Source organism: Wyeomyia smithii, chromosome 1, assembly GCF_029784165.1.
Source record: "Wyeomyia smithii strain HCP4-BCI-WySm-NY-G18 chromosome 1, ASM2978416v1, whole genome shotgun sequence".
NCBI classification, from domain to species: Eukaryota; Metazoa; Arthropoda; class Insecta; order Diptera; family Culicidae; genus Wyeomyia; species Wyeomyia smithii.
Window position 1 is genome coordinate 181,793,419 of NC_073694.1, and position 18,831 is coordinate 181,812,249.

Below are 18,831 nucleotides of genomic sequence, written 5' to 3' on the forward strand. Positions count from 1 at the left end.
TATGTGTAGGATAAGTACAACGATACACCGTGCCCCAGTGCTGAGTCGAGAAAATTTCCAGCTCGAAAAGATCCTCGACTCGTTCGGGAATTGAACCCGATATCGCAACCGTGTGGGAGAGCTAGCCGACCGACATCGCTAACCACAGAGCCACGGGGACCACATTTGTTGTGTGATGCTCTTCTTAATTTGTTGCGCGCCAAGCTGAAAACCAAAGCACCTAGCCTGAATGCGTGTGGGTTATGAAGGTAGAGCTACAATCAAGCTCTGCTGAGAGGGAAGGTGGTCCAAAATCATCAAAAACTAGTCCACGAGGAATATGACTAATGAAATTGTCCAAATTTGCATGTTACTTCACATCTTGGGTTTTTGTTAAGAAGAAATATGTAATACGCTGTGGAGAATATTGGGACTCAACATTGCCTTCGAGGAAAAACTTGCAAAAATAACAATAAAATGTATTGTTATAATATTTGTTCATCTTAAGAACTTTTCTGGGAACAGAATAAAAAAAACTTTACGTATTGCAACTTGTTGTTTTGAATCTGCTTGAACCGATTGTTTGTATGCAACAAAAATCGCCAAAAATACACTTTATTTTCAATTGATATTTTAGCATGAAAAACACTCTTTAAATAGCAGGAAATGCATGAATAGTAGTAATCTGGATTATATCCACACAATCAGTGAAGATTACGACAAATCCCAAGCACTACGAGCGCTTTTTACCACATTTTCAAAAAAGAGGTACAGTGATCAAAGTCACCCCGGTGATCAAAGTCACCCCAGTTTACGGTAGCTGTGCGTCGCAGCAGGCACGTTGTACGAAATGGTTCATCGATTCTGGAGCATCTGATCACCTGGTTCGTGATCAGGGTTACCAATGTTCCAGTTTAAACTGGATTTCTCCAGTTTTTTTCAAGTGATCCAGTCAAACAGTTTATTCCCAAAATCTTCCAGTTTTTTCAGATATTTGCCAGTTTTATCCAGTTTTTTATTCACTGAAGCTGCGATTGATTTTCGGAAATATTTTTAAAACGTAATTTTTGCAGATTGATGAGTTATTTTGACAATTCTTAACACCATTTTCAGTATTCTATCTTTTCGCACGAAACACGGTCAAATTAAAGACTGCATGACATGGTTGAGAAAAAACCAAACAAATAGAATTTACCAGGCCATGAAAAAAATTTCTATTTAAGTAGCAGTTGAAAAATTGTTAGAAGAACCAAAAGATAGCGAAGTCAGAAATAATTGAAATTTTAACTCACATCCCTGTCACGAACGTCATCCCCATACATTTTGCTAGAAGCCGTTTTTCTCTGGCTCTCTGGCTCGATTATACGTCAAAAGGCTGTCAATACTTGCGAAACAGCCGAATAAGCTCTGTCCATGTGAGATCAACTGTTGTTGCAAGTGGTGTGTAGAAATGCAAAAAGCGAAGAACGACTGTTTCGTTTTGAACGTTTTATGGATTTTGTGTAGGACATAAATGGTCACGTTCAAACATGTTTTAACACGTTCTGGAGAGCCCTACATTCAATATACTTAGAAGCACGCAAATATCAGGAATTCAGGAAATAGTTGTCATGACATCGGTCTGTTTAAACTTCACTGATGTAACGGAAGAAAATGTTGCTCTGTTTCCTTAATTTTGAGATAGATTGATTGCGTAATTTTTAAATTTTGCTACTATTAGAGAAATTTTGTTCAATCCATAATTTAACCAAAATGTAAGCCCGAAACAAAACAGTTCTGATTAAAATGAGAAATTTTTTGCGAAGAGTTATCTTTTTAGTTGCTGTATAAAAAACTGTCACTGGATTCAGTCCCCATAACAGAAAAGCACTCTCACAAACATTTTTTTGCTTTTTTCAATTTATTTGGAATCTAGTTTTTTTCAGTTTTTTCTTCAGCCTTTTTCCAGTTAAATCGAAAATTTCATTGGCAACTCTGTTCGTGATGAAGAACTTTTCGTGGAACTTCATCGACTAGAAAAGCCGATCGAGATTGCCGTTGCCAAGAACGGAGAATCAATTATTGCTAAGCACAGTGGCACGGTGAAGGTGTTTTCAATTGTTGATGGCAGGAGCATCGAGTGTACTGTAGTAAATGTGCTGTTCATACCGGAATTACGCTACAATTTATTTTCGGTGTTTCGAGTTGAAAAAGCTGGCATGCGCGTCGTATTTGATCATGGAAAGGCGTTGATTTATAGTAATTCCAAGATTGTAGCCAGTGGAACACGTCGAGATTCGCTATATGAATTGAATTTTCAACCAATCGGTAGAAGTGTAAAAAAGAAGTCGTTACTGTCGTGCGGTAGTGTCCAAAAGAATGTTGAATTGCAACATCGTCGTTTCGGCCACATATCCGGGAAGAGTTTAGAATTGCTTGTGCGAAAAGACATGGTATCAGGATTCAGGATTGAAAATTACCGCTGACAAGACACAGAATGGGTATTCATGTCGAGCTCGTAAACAAATACCCAGCCGTAAAAATACTCACCTCCATTGACGAGTAATGGAAGATACACAGTTTACGGCTGGGTATTCGTATACGAGCTCGATGTGAAGACCCCTAGAATGTGACGACTACATGTGAACCGTGTATTGCCGGAAAGTTAACACGTACACACTTGGATTTTATTGCCGAGAACTCAACAGCTGACAAATTCAGCGAAATGTTCTGCAATTTTTCGGCAGAATATTCAAGAACATCGGCAAACACAATACATGCTGCTTTACGGTAGATCGATATATTTGCTGAACGGTCGTCGAAATATATTGCTGACATTTGTTAAAAATTTCGCCGAGCTCGATCAGCTGTTGGGAAGTTTACCGAGATAAATTAAGTGTGTAAGCCGTTTACGCCGAGTGAAAAGAGACGTTCGTCGCGAGTGCTCGAGTTGATACACTCAGATGTGTGTGGTCCCGTTACGCCCACAGGATTGTTCGGCTCAAAGTTTTTCGTAACCTTCATCGATGATTGGACGCATTTTACAATGGTATTCCTGATAGCATCGAAGAGTGAAGCTTTGAGATGTTTTGAGCAGTATGAAGCGATCGTAACGGCTAAGTTCAACCTAAAAATTTCTCGGTTGAGATGTGACAACGGAGGCGAGTACACCGGAAAACATTTCAAGAGAGTCTGCGCGAATAAAGTCATACGACTGGAGCTGACAGTGCCATATACGCCAGAGCAAAATGGCGTTAGCGAGCGGATGAACCGCACACTTGTTGAAAAAGCAAGGGCGATGCTATTGGATTCAGGTGTTGATAAGGTGTTTTGGGGTCAGGCCGTACAGACGGCTGCCTTTTTGTTGAACAGGAGCCCGACCAATGCTGTGCCTTTGGCAAAGACACCTTATGAATTGTGGAAATCTAAGAAACCAGATATTGCAAAATTAAGAGTGTTTGGATGTCCCGCATTTGTGCACGTACCGTCGCAACTGAGAAAGAAGATGGACTCTAAATCGTGGCGAGGAATTTTCATTGGTTATTCTCCAAACGGCTATAGAATCTGGAATCCAACAATACGTCGTATCGTAATCGCTCGAGATGTGTTTTTCTTAGAAACAGAAATGCAAGAAGAAGAGCAATCAAAACTCGTTAATGTGGATGATTATATCAAAATTTTATCCATTCCTGTTCCGGTATGTGAGGAAGAACCTCCTGATTATGTGAATGATACGTCATCGTCTGCAGACGACGATTACGAAAGCACTCAGAATCTCCCGGGGAGACCAATGTGCCCGAGGAGGAAGGAATAAGAGTGAGACCGCGGCGAGATCGTGTTCCACCGGCCTGGCATAGAGATTTTAAGATTGAATATGAGTTATGTCGACAACATTCCGGGTTCCATTGATACGTTGAAACGGCGTGATGATTGGGACAAATGGAAAATTGCCATTGAGGATGAAATGGATTCATTACGGCGAAATAATACATGGACTTTAACGAAGCTTCCTCCAGGTAGGAAGGCTGTGTCCTGCAAATGGGTATTTCGCATTAAACACGGTGATGGCGAGGCTAGTAGCAAGAGGCTTTAGCCAGAGACAAGATTTTGATTATACTGATACTTATTCTCCGGTGGCGAGGTTAGATACCCTTCGCATAGTTTTGGCATTGGCTAATCGTGATCATTTACACGTTCATCAAATGGATGTTCGTACTAGCAATGGGCAAAATCGATCCGATTTTTGCAAAACCGATCTTTTCGGGCCGATCCATCGATTTTTTGAATCGATTTCTCTGCGCGCGATCTTCTACTGAATCGATCCTTTGGATGGCAAGATCGTTTTTTTTTTTCGCCTGAAAAATAAATGTGTGCAAAACGGATTGAAGACAATAGTGATTGCATTTATAGTTGCTAACGTAATCTGCGGCCGAATTCCGAGAACACTTTTTTTTGAAGAGAAGAAAGTTTCTTCATTGATAGTATACAAAATTTTTTTCTTCTCGGAAGAAGTGTGTGCTCGGAACTCGGACACTGATCTGAAAAATGTGTCAATATTTTACCGGGATGACCATAGTTGAAGAATGGGCTAAAGTTCAATAGACATGAAACCGAGGAAAACGTATTTCAAATGTTTTTGCTGGTTAAAAAAATTGTCTACGTCCATGACAACTTTTTTCATGAGTATGTCACCACCCCCACAAGGTTCCAGAATATCCAGCTTTCCACGAACGGTAATGGCGGATAGGGCACGCTGCCCATTTTGACGTTTTCTGTAGGTCAGGGAAGCTGGATAACCTTGTCGTCGAGCTGAAAAAGAACAATCCGCAGCCAAATTAAGTCCCTCCAGTATTTTTAACGCAGTAACCATTTTTTTGCCTTTGTAAACGCGACATCAATAGACAAACCCGTATGAAATTTGGCTAATACGCATGCGTTGTGAAATATATCAAGGATTAGGGGTGGGTGAAACGGCTCTTTTGCAAGAGCGGCTCTGAACTGACTCATGGTTCACAATGATTTACGAGCGTTGACAGTTCGTGTTGTCTCGGTAAACTTCGGGTTCACGCGAACCAAACAGTTCTGCTGCGCTTAAAGAACCGTGGTTCTTTTTCGTGAGCTGTTCGTTCTTTCGTTCTTTTCTAAGAACCGGTTCATATGAACGGCTCGTGATAAGTTTGCACCTCGAACTGAATATAAATTACCGACCACAAGACCGCCTCGAAAGTTTGACATATATTGTATACAATCATTACTAACTGATTGGTGTAGATTGGGGTGGCAATGGACTTTGACAGTTTTATTTAGAAGTAGTGTTCAATGTTCACAGTTAGCAAAATTTCGATTTTTTGGATAACACCCGACCTTGACGTTTTATGTATTTCTAATAACCCGTTCACATGATGTAATATTGCTCATCTTGATTTCAGATCCCATACTCCAAATTTTCCGTAAAACTAGATGTATGTATGTTTCAAGATACGCGATATCACGTGATATCTGCAATAGTGTGAACAAGGCATAAGACATTTGGCACAAAAAAAAACTATTACAAACTGTGCTTTTATTCAGAAGTCGAGAAAGTGAAATTTAGACCAAATACTCCTAAATTCCGATTGAGCTGAAATTTTGCATTGCATTGGATATTGAATTTACCATTTTGGACATTAGCCAACATTATTTCATATTTGCTACCTCTGCAAGTGCACTTTTTGAAAATTGGCTTCCGTAGTGATGTTGTTTACTATCGTTGTGGGTGTTTACTATCAACCACCAATTTTTTGATTTCGGTAGAAAAGGCATATGCGCTTATTTTTCAACTATGAGTAGCGGGGTACTCGTTAACTCAAATATTGCAAAAGTTGAATTAAATGTTCGTTCTGCATGGTGTCACGCTCGCCATTTTTGTTTATTTGAGTTTGTGCTGCGGATGTTCCGATTTTTTTATGAATTGGGTTGTTCAGCTATATCAGTTTTTTCTCTCATCTGGAAGATCTGAATTTTCTAAGTAAAACGTGATTTAAAAAAAATATATAATTGTCCTTCGCTTTTTAAATCACGATTTGAAACTGCTTGAAATTTGCTCGAAACCGCTACAATGACAGATCGCCCAACTACCAACTGTCATTGTAGCGATTTAGAGCTTTTGTTTTTTTCTTAAAAACCGAAGGAAAATGATTAAAGTTTTGAAAAATCACGTTTTACTTAGAAAGTTACACTCTTTTGGATGATATAAAAAAATCGGAAATCCGTGAATAGCTAAACAACCCAATTATACAGGTTTGGATTGCTCTTAGTGCATCCGAAACAAAAGACCATTTCACGAACTCACAGGTGTCACGGATCCTGCTGACGTTGATGATGCTTTCACGTGCATTATGTCAGCGGTTCCAAACTTTCTGTCAAAATTTCGTTCATGAATCAAGTTCACAAACGTCTCGTGAAATGGTCTATGGGATGAGCGACAACGAAAATTCTTAGAAGAAAAAAAACGCCAAAAGAGTACACGCGGTAAAAGAAGATGGCAATAAACTAAAAAAGCCGTATCGTTAGTAGATGTTGTGAACGAAAACTCGTTGAACATGATTGATACACCAGAAAACGCAAACAAAACAAAATCTCCATAAATATAACCAAAAAAGGTCGTAAAAAGCTTTTACCGAACAAAAATCGTTTTTTTGTTGAATCGATTTTCCAGCCTCGATTTTCTTATGAAACGATTTTATTTATTTTAATTAATCGATGCAGGAGAATCGATTTTTATTCAAAGATCGCCCATTGCTAGTTCGTACTGCATTTTTAAACGGAATGCTCAGTGAAGAAATCTACATGACTCAGCCGGATGGTTTCGAGCACGGGAAAAACTTAGTCTGCCGTTTGAATCGTTCGATTTACGGGCTAAAGCAAGCGTCCCGTGCATGGAATTAGAGGTTCCATGAGTTTACTGAGAAGCTGAGATTGAAACAAAGCGTCAATGATCAGTGTCTGTATATTAGCGGTGAAGGAGAGCACCGAACCATCGTGATAGTCTATGTAGACGACATCTTGATTGTTGGAGCGTCATTACAGGTTGTTAATTTGTATAAACGAAAATTTAGTGAAGAGTTTGACATGACAGATGCCGGGGAAGTAAAACAGTTCCTTGGGATGAGCATCAAGCGGGATATCGAAGCTGGCGTAATGATGATCAATCAAAGAGGATATCTTGAGAGCTTACTCAGACGGTTCGAGATGATGAAACGCAAGGCCATTTCCACCCCTATGGAGAGTCGATTAAGAGCTGGTGGGCTGTTTAATTTACGCATCGCTCACTGTTAGGCCTGATTTGTCTGCTGCAATGAACTACTATAGTCAGTTTCAGGCATGCCCGAATGAAGAACATTGGGTACATCTGAAACGAGTTCTTCGGTATGTAAAGGGAACGCTAGATTTCGGAATAGTATACAAAATGGAGCCGAAAGTTCAGTTGTTGCACGTGTACTCGGATTCTGACTGGGCAAATGATGTCGTCGACCGGCGATCAGTTACGGGTGGTGTTTTTAAAGTTTATGGGTGCACAGTCAGCTGGACAACAAAAAAACAGCATACGGTGTCCTTGTCATCCACTGAAGCGGAGCTTACGGCGTTGGTGACAGCTGCGTGTCACACGTTGTGGATGAAACGGGTTCTTTTAGATCTTGAACATCACAATCTCAGAAGATAATCAGTCTACAATCAGAATAGCTGAGGATACAAGATATCATGGACGTCTAAAACATGTCGATACTAAATATTGCTTTTTGAGAGAGCTGATCCAGCAAAAAGTTATTGCGTTGGAGTTCGTTTGCTCGTCCAACCAGCAGGCGGACATAATGACGAAGGGTCTATCATCGGCTGCGTTCAAGAAGCAACGATCAGCGCTAGGAATTGGACCTGTGGTTGAGCGGGGGTGTTGAGATGGCAACCACTGCTCGGTTTGCCCCTTCTGATGTACGACACTGCGTAGAGTACAAACGTCACCTCTCTGATTTTTTTCTTTTTCTTAACCATTCGAAACGTGTACCTGGCGATCCGAAATCTCCATTTTCCCTCTACCTGAAATGAAAAAAATGCTCTAAATGCATCTAAATCGAACAGATGTTTTTACAAATCGTCACCTTCAGTCAGATTCAGGTTGCACATTTTCTTGAGTAAAGACGCTCGCGACTTTCAGGTCGTTTTCCGGATTTCTGGTTGCTGTTTACCGAATTGATGCCCGAGACAAGAACGGTTATATGTGCAACCGGAAACTGGTGCCGCGCCAATACACCGACAGCGTTCCCAACTTTGCTGCTGCCACTAATCAGTCACGCCTTAAGAACAAAATGGCCTCACTCTATGCGCACTCTAGCCAACAATTTTGTTCTGGGCCCATAACCTGTAGAACGTAGGTCATCGCTCCCGGACAGGTTAGAAGGTTACCAGGACAAAAAGCACCAAATTAATCGAGGACTGTTCAAGTTTCGCGTGAAACGCTGTAACAAAGGGAACGTACTCTTCTGCGTCTAGTTTCATCGAAACGTACCATGAGAATGAGTATACAAACGAATGCAATTTTCTTTTTCGCCTTTCGCCAGGTCACAGACTCGAGAGGAAAGCTATCATACTTTTACATTTTGAGCCTTCCGGTGCCGAATAATATAGTTTGACAACATCAAAGCCTTCCAGTTCCGGTGGTATTGATTCTACCCAGGATACAGCCCCGGTAACAGCATCTTTCCATGGTTTGAAACCCTACGTATCTAACAGTAAGATAGCTTTCTTTGGTCCATCAGGGAGCCGATGTGTGATGTGAGTACCAATACCCACGTTCAACGCGTCTGCGTTCACAACTATTTGAAAGCTAGGATTATTGTACGTCAGTATAAGCGGCGATAAGAGAATTTCCTTGAAGCGGTCAAACGGCTCTCTTTTAACAGCTCGCCGATGGTTGGCGGAAGGTGCGCTTTTCCCGAATGTATTTCCCATAGTAATTCATCTCACCTAAGTAAGAACGTAACACGTACTCTTGGAGACGCTGCATCGTGCTCCTCGGCGATTCAACCACCGACAAAGACCGTGCAATCATGCAGCTTGCCATCTGGTTTAATATGTCCTCCGGGAGTGGAGAAGGGGAGTCTGAACGCTGACTGCGCGTCCGGCTTGAGGGTGAGATGTATATGAGTTTTCGAGTAGAGGGAGCCTTATGCGATTGGTGAATACATCGGGAAAATTTGGCTTTCAGGTCGATTACTTGCTGATCCTGAACTATTCACTACCAGCTTACAGAGCGACGAAAACGGATCGCTGCAGAGCCCAAATTCGTCCATGAGACCTGAACCTAGAACATTCAAAGGTCAGCACAAGATACGTAACAGTTACCTTCCTTGTGAGTTTCGCTGATGGTGTGCGTAGCCCGAAACATGACGTTGATCTAGTTTAGCTTGGATATGATTATGATAATCGAGCTCGGCCATTTACACAATGCCTTTTTAATGTTTTTAAATGAAGTTCAGTTATAATGTTCACGATAATTGAATATGGCTGCTGAAGATTATGGACCAATCATGTAGGGTGTCGGCTCTATTATCGTTAGGTTTTACCTATTATCGTGCGGGGAATTAATGAAGTCATAGAGAACTAATATTTTCCAGACAATCTTGGACATCATTTACCCCCCTGACGATGATAGGTACCCTATTTGATAACAGTTTGTTTTAAATATTTGCTATTCGATTATGCATAAAAATGTCGATTTTCTAAATAGTTCTATTGAAACATTCATGATATGCCTTACAGAAAATTCCTTTTTTTTCTGAAAAACCAATTTTAAATTGAAAGCTGCTAAATTTTTCTGTTTTAGTTTTAGTTAAGATCTTCTATGATAACAAGTATCTACAACATCGACCTTTGACGTCATGTTGATCAAATTTGCAGAGCTCAAGTTTTAATTTTTCCTATCAACAATAAGCTCTTTTGTAAATCATTACAAAAAAATCACGGTGGTAGCAAATCAGAGACAGTCGAAACAAAAATATATGCCACAATTTTGCCACTTATATAGGGTTTACCAGACCCTGACCAATTTTGAAGCAATTCAATTATTGTATTATTTCTAACATTTTCATTCTAATAACTTTTACAATAAAAAACAAATTGTAAAACCTAGGTGTGCTTCCGAACTTGTTTGAAACAACTCTTCAACGGTAAATCAGTTTTAATTTGTAATAATTGTAAACTTGTACTTATTTCCGTGTCAGATGGATCGAAGGATTAAAAGAGCAATCAAAAACACGGGAAAATTCAAAAAGCTGAAAAGTCAGCTAGAAAAACGGAACAATTTTATGTACGAACGATACAGTAAATCTCACGATAAAAAAAAAACACTAACAGCAAAGCTAAAAACAAAAAACCAATCGCTTATCTTCAAGACCAGTAATCCGCTATACGCACCCTGCGCTTAACTCTAATATCACACTCCGGCAGTTGGTCACTGATAGCCCGGATGCCGTCCACCGAGAAGCCGTTGTTTTTGGACAACATTATCAGTCTTATCTTAGGCAGCAGTTGGATCAATTTGCGCAGACTTTCGTCGTGCATTTGTGGCACGTGGAGAATCAACGTCCGAACGTAAAGTAGATTGGTATCGTAGGGACAGATGTAATCGGTTAAGCTGCGGAATTCAAGCCTCAGCTCACGTAGTCGCACCAGTGAAGCGAAATAAAAGAACAAATCCAAATCCAACAGCCTCTCCTGAAATGAATTAAAATTAGAAAACTGAAAAATACAGATATACAAGCGAAAACTTAGTACCGATTCGCAAAGGACTAGACGTTCGAGAGTATTCAGATTACTACAAATGGAACTATGAAGTTTGAACATTTCCGCCTGATTCATTCCGCAGCAGATGTTCAGCAGCTCCAGGGTAGCTAATTTCGGGAAGCAACTACACATAAAACTGTTGAATTTACTCGAGTGTACAATCTGTACCGAATACAGTGTAAGGGTGTGCAGATTTTTGAATACCACATAATATTCCATCTCCGGAACACTTATGCTAGCGTCCTCAATACGCAGTCGCTACGATTAGAAATTGTAAGTGATCGATTTATATAATTGAAAGCAAATAATGAATCTACCTTCAGGTTGTGCAATTCACTTAGAGACCGGAAGCACTCCGCTGAATGATCTTCGATACTCAGACATAGACTTTGAAGATTTGTGCAAATTTGAGTGATAGTGTTTAATACAGGAGCGTTGATGTTGCAACGCAGGGTGGCTTCCACCAGTTCAGGGCAATGCTGGAAAAATGTTGCGAATTGACCGATCATACGAAAATCATCGAAATTGCAGTCAACGCAATAGAAATTCACTTTCTTTAGCAGGGGAAAGTTCATTTCACAAACACTTGGAAAATGGTCTTCAGTGAGAAACCAAACCTCCAGTTCCTGCAAACGATTTCCGAAGTGCTGTAGGACAGCTTGCGGTCTTTTCGAGTAATAACTGATCTGCACATGCAGTCCAGTCACGTTTGGCATCGTTTCCCGTATATCGATCTCTCGTAGATCCAATAAATTGTTCTCCACATATAAATCGAACAAATTGTTCAATGGTGGAAAACGTATTTCCGTATACGGTTTATTTTGAAAAGTGCAAACATCGACATGTAGCCGCTTCAACGTAGGGCAAAGACCTGCAACCTGAGCTAGAAAGACCAACTCGACGGGGATGAAACTGTTCGGCAGTATTGTCAGCGTGTCCAACGTACTGGCAAATTGGGATAAAATGTCCAGCAGTAAAGCGCACTTAGCATAATCGTGGCCGAAGAAGAGTGTCACATGCCGATAGGGTCGTTGACTTGCCATCAGCACCTGATGGTATGTACTCTCCACACCTGACCGGCGAAAGTCTACCTCCAGTTGAATATCGCCCCAACGGAGAGCCAACCCGGACCAATGTCGGCAAACCGTGGCTGCCACTTTTCGGTCATCGAAATCCAAATAGGAGAAAATATGAACCAGCATCTGTCAATGTAAGATTTGTGTGTTGTTTGAAATACAATTACCCGAAATTAATTCCTACCTCCTCTGGTAAATCCTGTATCACCGCTGTCATCACGGAGTCTCATGTGTATTTGATTTTGCATTCACTTAAAAGTTTGTTGTTTCACCAAAGTTTTAACCGAAACCGTCGCAGATTAGTCTTGAATTTGTAACGCGCAACAGCTGATGAAGAAAACAAAACCTAAATAAACAAATCATCAAATGTGGCATGAATATTTTTCAGGCATGTTTCCACACGCCACCTGACGAAATCTAGCGAAAACAATGATAAATTTGGTTTTTGTTCTTTTTGGTCATGAAATTGATCGACGTGAAATATTCCGGACTACTTCGTGACTTCGGGACTTCTTCTTACAATGACAACAAAACTCAAAAAAGGCAAACAAAGTTTTCAATCACTAATTCAAATCCTAAATAACTATTGAACATTATGTTTGTCATCCAAATATTCTAATAAAAGCAGACAGTATATGAAGTAGAGAAAACGAAAATTAAGCGAACTGGAAATATGATACAGATTTGGTCCCGTCGGGATGCCGTATATTTTTCCAAATCTGTATCATATTTCCAGTTCGCTTAATTTTCGTTCTCTCTACTTCATATACTGTATGAAAAAGCAAAATTGCTCTAGCTTTGTACATGGTAAACCAAAAACTTGAATTTCAGTCGCTTTACATGGAATATTCAAGAATTGATTGTTTCGCCCTTTACTATGCTCCTTTTTCGATCTCGCTCTATACTTTGCGCCGCATTTTGATCTGCCCGACAGTATCGCCCTTTACTAAGCGCCTTATTTTAATTTGCTCAACAATATCGCCCTTTACTATACGCCTTGTTTTTATTTGCTCGACAGTATCGCTCTTTACTATACGCCGCGTTTAAGTTATTGTATCGGAGTACGCCCTTTGCCTTTGATGTTTATTTTGTTGACAACTTTGATTTCGTCCATTCATCAAGATGAAGTCAAGTTTCGCTTTTCACTAACGTAAACAGCAAAAAGGGCTCATTCTTCATTCTATTTCCTATTGTTCATAGTTACAAACACTATGGACCAGAGTTTGTCTGCGATAACGCACCAGCTACTAGCTGGCTAGCTGGCAGCTAGCTGACATCGCGCCATTCCGATCAACCACTCTTTATGCACCTTTATGAAACGACAACAACTGAAATCAATCGATATAGGTTCAAAACTAATCGATAGCGATCGTTCTCGTTTCATGAAGAAACTTAAAGAGTGGTTGGTCGGGATGTTTTAAGGGTTCTCAGCAGGGATGGGCGATACTGGCATCGATACCAACGGTATCGATACTAGGAGTCGCGGCATCGAGTATTTTGGCATCGAGTATTTTGGCATCGATACTCACCGCGAGATTGATACTCACACGCGGCTGTATCCCCATAGGGGCGGCGTACAACAGCGTCTGACGAGGAGCGGGGGGCTGAATTATGGAATGCTGTATCCTCGCCAGCTACACCTAAGATGGCAGCCCCATCAGCGAGATGTAGGTATCGCGACCCTGGTAAGGTAGCATACCGAAACCTTTCTTCAACCACAAACAACGAATTTAGGAATACGGAACTTACCGCGAGAGATGAGTAGATACTTTCTAAATGATGACTTAAAATACTAAATACTACTATACTATCTGATACCGATACTATCGAAACATTGATAATCGATACTCCTACAGCCGATACTTCGATACCTGGCATCGAAGTTCATAGATATAAGTGACTTTTCATTTACGCACACTAGTAAACGTGTAGACCCGTGTAAAGTTGCTTTTGTTTCCTCCAAACTGAAAATCATCGCATCTCGTTGCTTCGACTTTTATCACTTTTTACCAATTTTGGTCGATTATGTCCAGTAGCTTCTTCCGATTTCTGATCCCGAATGAAAAGAAGTTACTCAGAAACAAGTTTAAAACATATAATGAGTGTTCAACTGAATATTTGTCCAGCTGCTAAAAACATAGCATTGCAAACAAAACAGCTATTGGTAAATATTTTCCTCAACTAGTTGCACTAATACACCCGTACGTAAAAAGGTCTATTGAAGTATCGCGATACCAAAGTATCGATCCCTAGTTCTCAGTGTGTCAACGAGATAGCACACAGAAAAATAAAAATACCCAAATATGCGTATTTTTGACGCAAATCAGCCCTTCTGTGCGGGAAGGTACTTTTAGGTAAATGTGATTTACCTACTTTTTAATACCTGCACGGAAGTCATCATTTAGGTAAAATTGAATACCTTGTATCATCAATATCAATATCAAAAACTCTATACAAATTTTTACCCAAAATTAAGTAATTGCATTTTATCAAGCTATTGCGTTGTTTTCACCAATTTTTATGCGTATTATTTACCAAAACCAGTGAAAACATTCAGGTTTACGTAAATTTACGTTGTTTTTACGTGTTCACTTGGTAATATTTTCTTTGTGTGAATATCACCGCCACTTTTCATACGCTACACGCTCATAAATAACAACTCATGACTTGAGCAACTCTGACTCAGTTTAGAACGATGTTTGTAGACGTCAAAAAATGAGTAGAAGTCCTTTTAGATTTTGAGTAACTTTGACTCTCTTTTTGGGTTCCCTTCATATAATTTCTTTCTGAGTAAAGCAAAGTTAACAATTTCAAGCGAAGTGAAAAACTTGACAAGTGAAAAAGCGTAAATTTTCGCTTGCGAAATCTGTCGTGAAAACCCGTTTGTGGAACCGGCAGGTATTTCACCAGCCTTCAGTATACAGTTTGAGTGAGGCGGAATTCACGAGTTTACACTCCGAGCGAAGTGAAAATTGGCTGCAACTGACAGAATATAAACGCACGCAACTTTTCGCTTGCTGCTGTTTTTCCACTATTGTTTGCATGCGTGAAAAAAGTAAACCCAAGTGAAAAAGATGAGATCCACAACCTTCGATTTCGCTGGATCGAATTTGTTTACAGTTCCAAGCGAAGTGAAATTTTTGCAGGTTGCATTTTTCACGAGCGTGAAAAAAATGAACATTTTGTATGAGATTTTCACTTCGCTTGGAACTCTAAATAGGGCTTAACATCGCATATAACGACGCCCATTTTGGATGTGATTCTGATGTGCTTCAGTTTATAACATTTCTTTTTTTGATTGTGTACACCACAGAAGGCATTATAATTGGTAACTTTTATCACCAGGTATAATTATTGATGATTATTTTGTGTCGTTCATTGGCCAAGGCGGATTATATCCAGTACTGAAACTGAACTTTACCCAAAAAATAAGTAATATCGTACTCAAATTTTGAGTAATAATCACTCATTTTCAAAGACGCCTAGTGTAACTCAGTTTCGCGTAGGGATGGGCGATACTGTCTGAAGTATCGATACCTGAGTACTCAAATACTTTTGCACAAAACGATATCAAGTATCGTGATATCGGTATAGAAAGTATCGATGCCAAAATACTCGATGCTTTTGGCCAAAGTATCGATACCGTTGGTATTTATACTTGTATCGCCTATCCCCAATAGAAGGCATCGGTGGTATCGGTATCGTTTCGAAGTATCGTTGGCAAAGTATCGATACCGCTACTCATCGCTAGCAACGAGTATCGATGTCGAAATACTCGATACTTCGGCTCCATGTATCGATACCGTTGGTATAGCTACAAGTATCGCCCATCCCTAGTTTCGAGTACTTGTGGAGTTACTCATTTTAAGAGTTGTTCCAATTTTTACAAAAATGCGTCAAAAGTTACTCATTTGAGAGTTATTATTTCCGAGCGTGTATATGTTATGCTGTCTGTCAGTGGGGCCCACAGATTGTGGATCCGCTGCGATGTGAGCTGCAGACCGATGTCATGACAACTGTTTCCTGAAGCCGCCGCCGATGATGATGGCGCTAGTGTTGAAAATATGATCATAAGCTCCGTTCATTGTGCCGCATGTGTTACTGTACGATTTTTTTGCGTTCTTCTAACTATTTTGAATGTAGGGCTCTCCAGAACGTGTTGAAACCAGGACTTTTAATCTTCACCTTCATGAGTACATTGTCAGGCGACGATGACGCAACTCAACTTCGTCTTTAACCCGACTTGATATCAACTTCGTTTTGTTTCGCTCTCCCTCTCAATGAACACAAAAAAATCGTCTTTCACTCGGTACCTTTTGTTTCGTCGTTTCATTTTCATTGTATTCGTATCGTCGGTTCAAATTGAACTGCTAGAACTGGACAAGCATGTTGGGTGCTGTGATTAATCTATCTGGTTGCAGGCAGGAAAATCGTTGCGTGGAACATGTTACACGCTACATGTTACACATTACATGTTTCACATTACATGTTACTCATTACATGTTATACATTATATGTTACACGTTACGTATTACATGTCACATTGCACGTGTTATTTTGAAGTAGAGTACTTCCCTCAGGAAGTACGGCTACATAGGGATGTGAAAGGAAATCTAAACCGAAAAAAGTGAAAAATATGTCCACTTTGAAATGCTAATAAATCGGTTAGTATTCGATGGATTTCTTTTGTTCTTGCAGCAATAGGTTGGAAAATCTTCTAAGATTCTTCCCAAAAGAAGATAATTGTAATTTTATTATTCACACTATTGTACTATTGAAAATAGTCAAGCCTTGTCGAAACGAAAAACTCGACCTCTGATTGGTCGTTATATGATTGCTTCCCAAACACGGTCGACAGAATCATATACCTTGCAATTGAAAACATGCTATTTGGCCTATATGAGAGCCTGTTTCATCCGAAGCCGCTCATAATATTTCTAGACAGCGACAACAGCAGTCGTCCTCCCTTAGCAGCAGCACTAGCAGTGCAGTGGATACCAGCGATGGCGGAAAGCGGCCAGAGCTGTGGCGTAGCAATAGATAGCGCACTAGTTGCTGCGGATTCCAGCAACGATAGCAGCTAGGCCAGCTGATGCAGGGACAGTGGATACTAATGGCAGCGTATAGCGGCTACAACTGTGGCATGGCTATGGATAGCGAACTAGTTGCAGCGGATCTCAGTATCGATAGTCTCTGTGCGATAGTGAGCACTAGTAAATGCATTCAATGAAATGTTGACTCATTTTGACAACCCGTCAGCCGTCTAGTTTTGAGTGTTAAATCAGCTCTTCACTGTTTATTTTATCACAAGGAATACTTTATTCGCCCTGTCAGTGATTACGCAAAGATGTGATCGGCATCTTATCCGATACTGAAATGAACAACAAATTGTCCTTTTCAGGTGAAATAAAAACTTGATTGAAGAGTTAATATTTTCTAATGAGTTAATTCACATTTTTAAATTTGTAAAAGTTAGAAATTTTACTTCATCTCCGTGTCTCAAAACGTACTGAATTATCTTTTCCTTTAGTCATGAGCACGACATCCAAAAAAAATTCATTTCAAAATTTATAAATTGTCAAGCCCCAACCATGACAAGCAACTTACTATGTTATTGAAAATGGTCAATTCTTGTTGAAGCGCAAAATTCGATTAATCTGCTTAGTCAACGTTTATTTACTAGAAAAAATGACTGACACGCAAGCAGCCGGGTTATCATACTTGTAAAAGTATTCTACTTCAACTTTGCGGTCGTGGCTTTGCACACAACCCTCCTGTTATTTTACTTTTATATCATATGTAATATGTTACAAAACGCATAAATCAGCTTTAAAGTTTAATTTTCCTGGCCCTTATTCCTGCTCCTATATGTCTAAGGCCATGGACATACTGGCGCGGTCTGCGCTGTGAAGGTGACTCGCCCTGTCGCTGGTTAACGCAAACGTATACAACTCTACTTAGGGCTGTACATTACCCACGGCAAGGCGAATCGTCTTTGCAACGCAAGCCGCGCAAGTTTGTCCACGGCCTATAGGACGCAACAGCAGCATCAACGCTTCGTTTGTCCGAAGAAATTCACCCTCATCCATCCAAGATCCAAGTGACGATTTCATTGAAGCTGATTATAATCGCTTCAGTTCGATAATGAAGACGACGATGACGACGACGATTGTAGAAATTTATTCTAAGCAATATTTCCGTCAGTTGAAGCTGTTGTTAACTTCAACCGAAAGGCGGAAGTCAAAGGAGAACGCAAAAGATTACACATGCATGTGGAATATGGAGGGTGTCCATCTTCTCTTCGGCAAGTACCAGCCGAACTGAATTTACGAAGTTTCAGTAGCAGTGAGTGAGACGAAGGGGTTGCGTGTTCTTCTTTTGGTGCTTCATTGGAAGATGTCTAGGCCTGGTTGAAGCATGTTTCAACGTGACCATTTATGTCCTGCATAAAATCCATAACACGTTCAAAACGAAACAGTCGTTCTTCGCTTTTTACATTTCTACACACCACTTACAGCAACAGTTGATCTCGCATGGACGGAGCTTATTCGGCTGTTTCGCAAGCATTGACAGCCTTTTGACGTATAATCGAGCCAGATAGCGAATTTCTTTATTCCACCAGCTCACCTCGTTTTGACCTGGAAGCGCACTAACTGCTGTCAAAACCCTTCTTTATTCGCTCGATTTTGACCTGCCGTGCTGCCCGAAGCGCACTGTAAAGTTTGTCAGCTTCAACCCACCACCGCACGTGCTAAGTTCGTAAACAATTATCTGGCATCTCTTTCTTACTTGCATCTTAAATGGCGATGACGTTTTATTATTCCTCGGCAGTTTTGCCCGCACACATTGGAATAAAGAAATTCGCTAAGAGAAAAATGGCTTCAAGCAAAATGTATGAGGATGACGTTCGTGACAGGGATGTAGCCAAGATATGTGAAATTTGCCAGCAGTTAATCCCCTCAGCTTAGGGATACCATCC

General features: G+C 40.3%; 1 protein-coding gene across 2 annotated transcripts; it reads right to left on the bottom strand.

The window, feature by feature from the left end:
- Positions 1–5,728: 5,728 nt before the first annotated feature.
- On the bottom strand, positions 5,729–12,207 carry LOC129717704 (uncharacterized). Of its 2 annotated transcripts, XR_008726728.1 has the most exons (6): positions 12,037–12,207; positions 11,094–11,978; positions 10,768–11,034; positions 10,408–10,707; positions 8,094–9,295; positions 5,729–8,031 (listed from the first exon to the last, which is right to left on the bottom strand). XR_008726728.1 is itself a non-coding variant. In XM_055667804.1 (5 exons), exons 1-5 carry the CDS (start codon positions 12,067–12,069, stop codon positions 9,230–9,232), a joined length of 1,551 nt encoding a protein of 516 aa, XP_055523779.1. In that variant the 5' UTR covers positions 12,070–12,207; the 3' UTR covers positions 8,035–9,229. The 2 variants fall into 2 exon arrangements, 1 of the variants encoding a protein (XP_055523779.1); XM_055667804.1 differs by lacking the exon at positions 5,729–8,031 and having other exon boundaries at positions 8,035–9,295.
- Between the last annotated feature and the right edge of the window lie 6,624 nt (positions 12,208–18,831).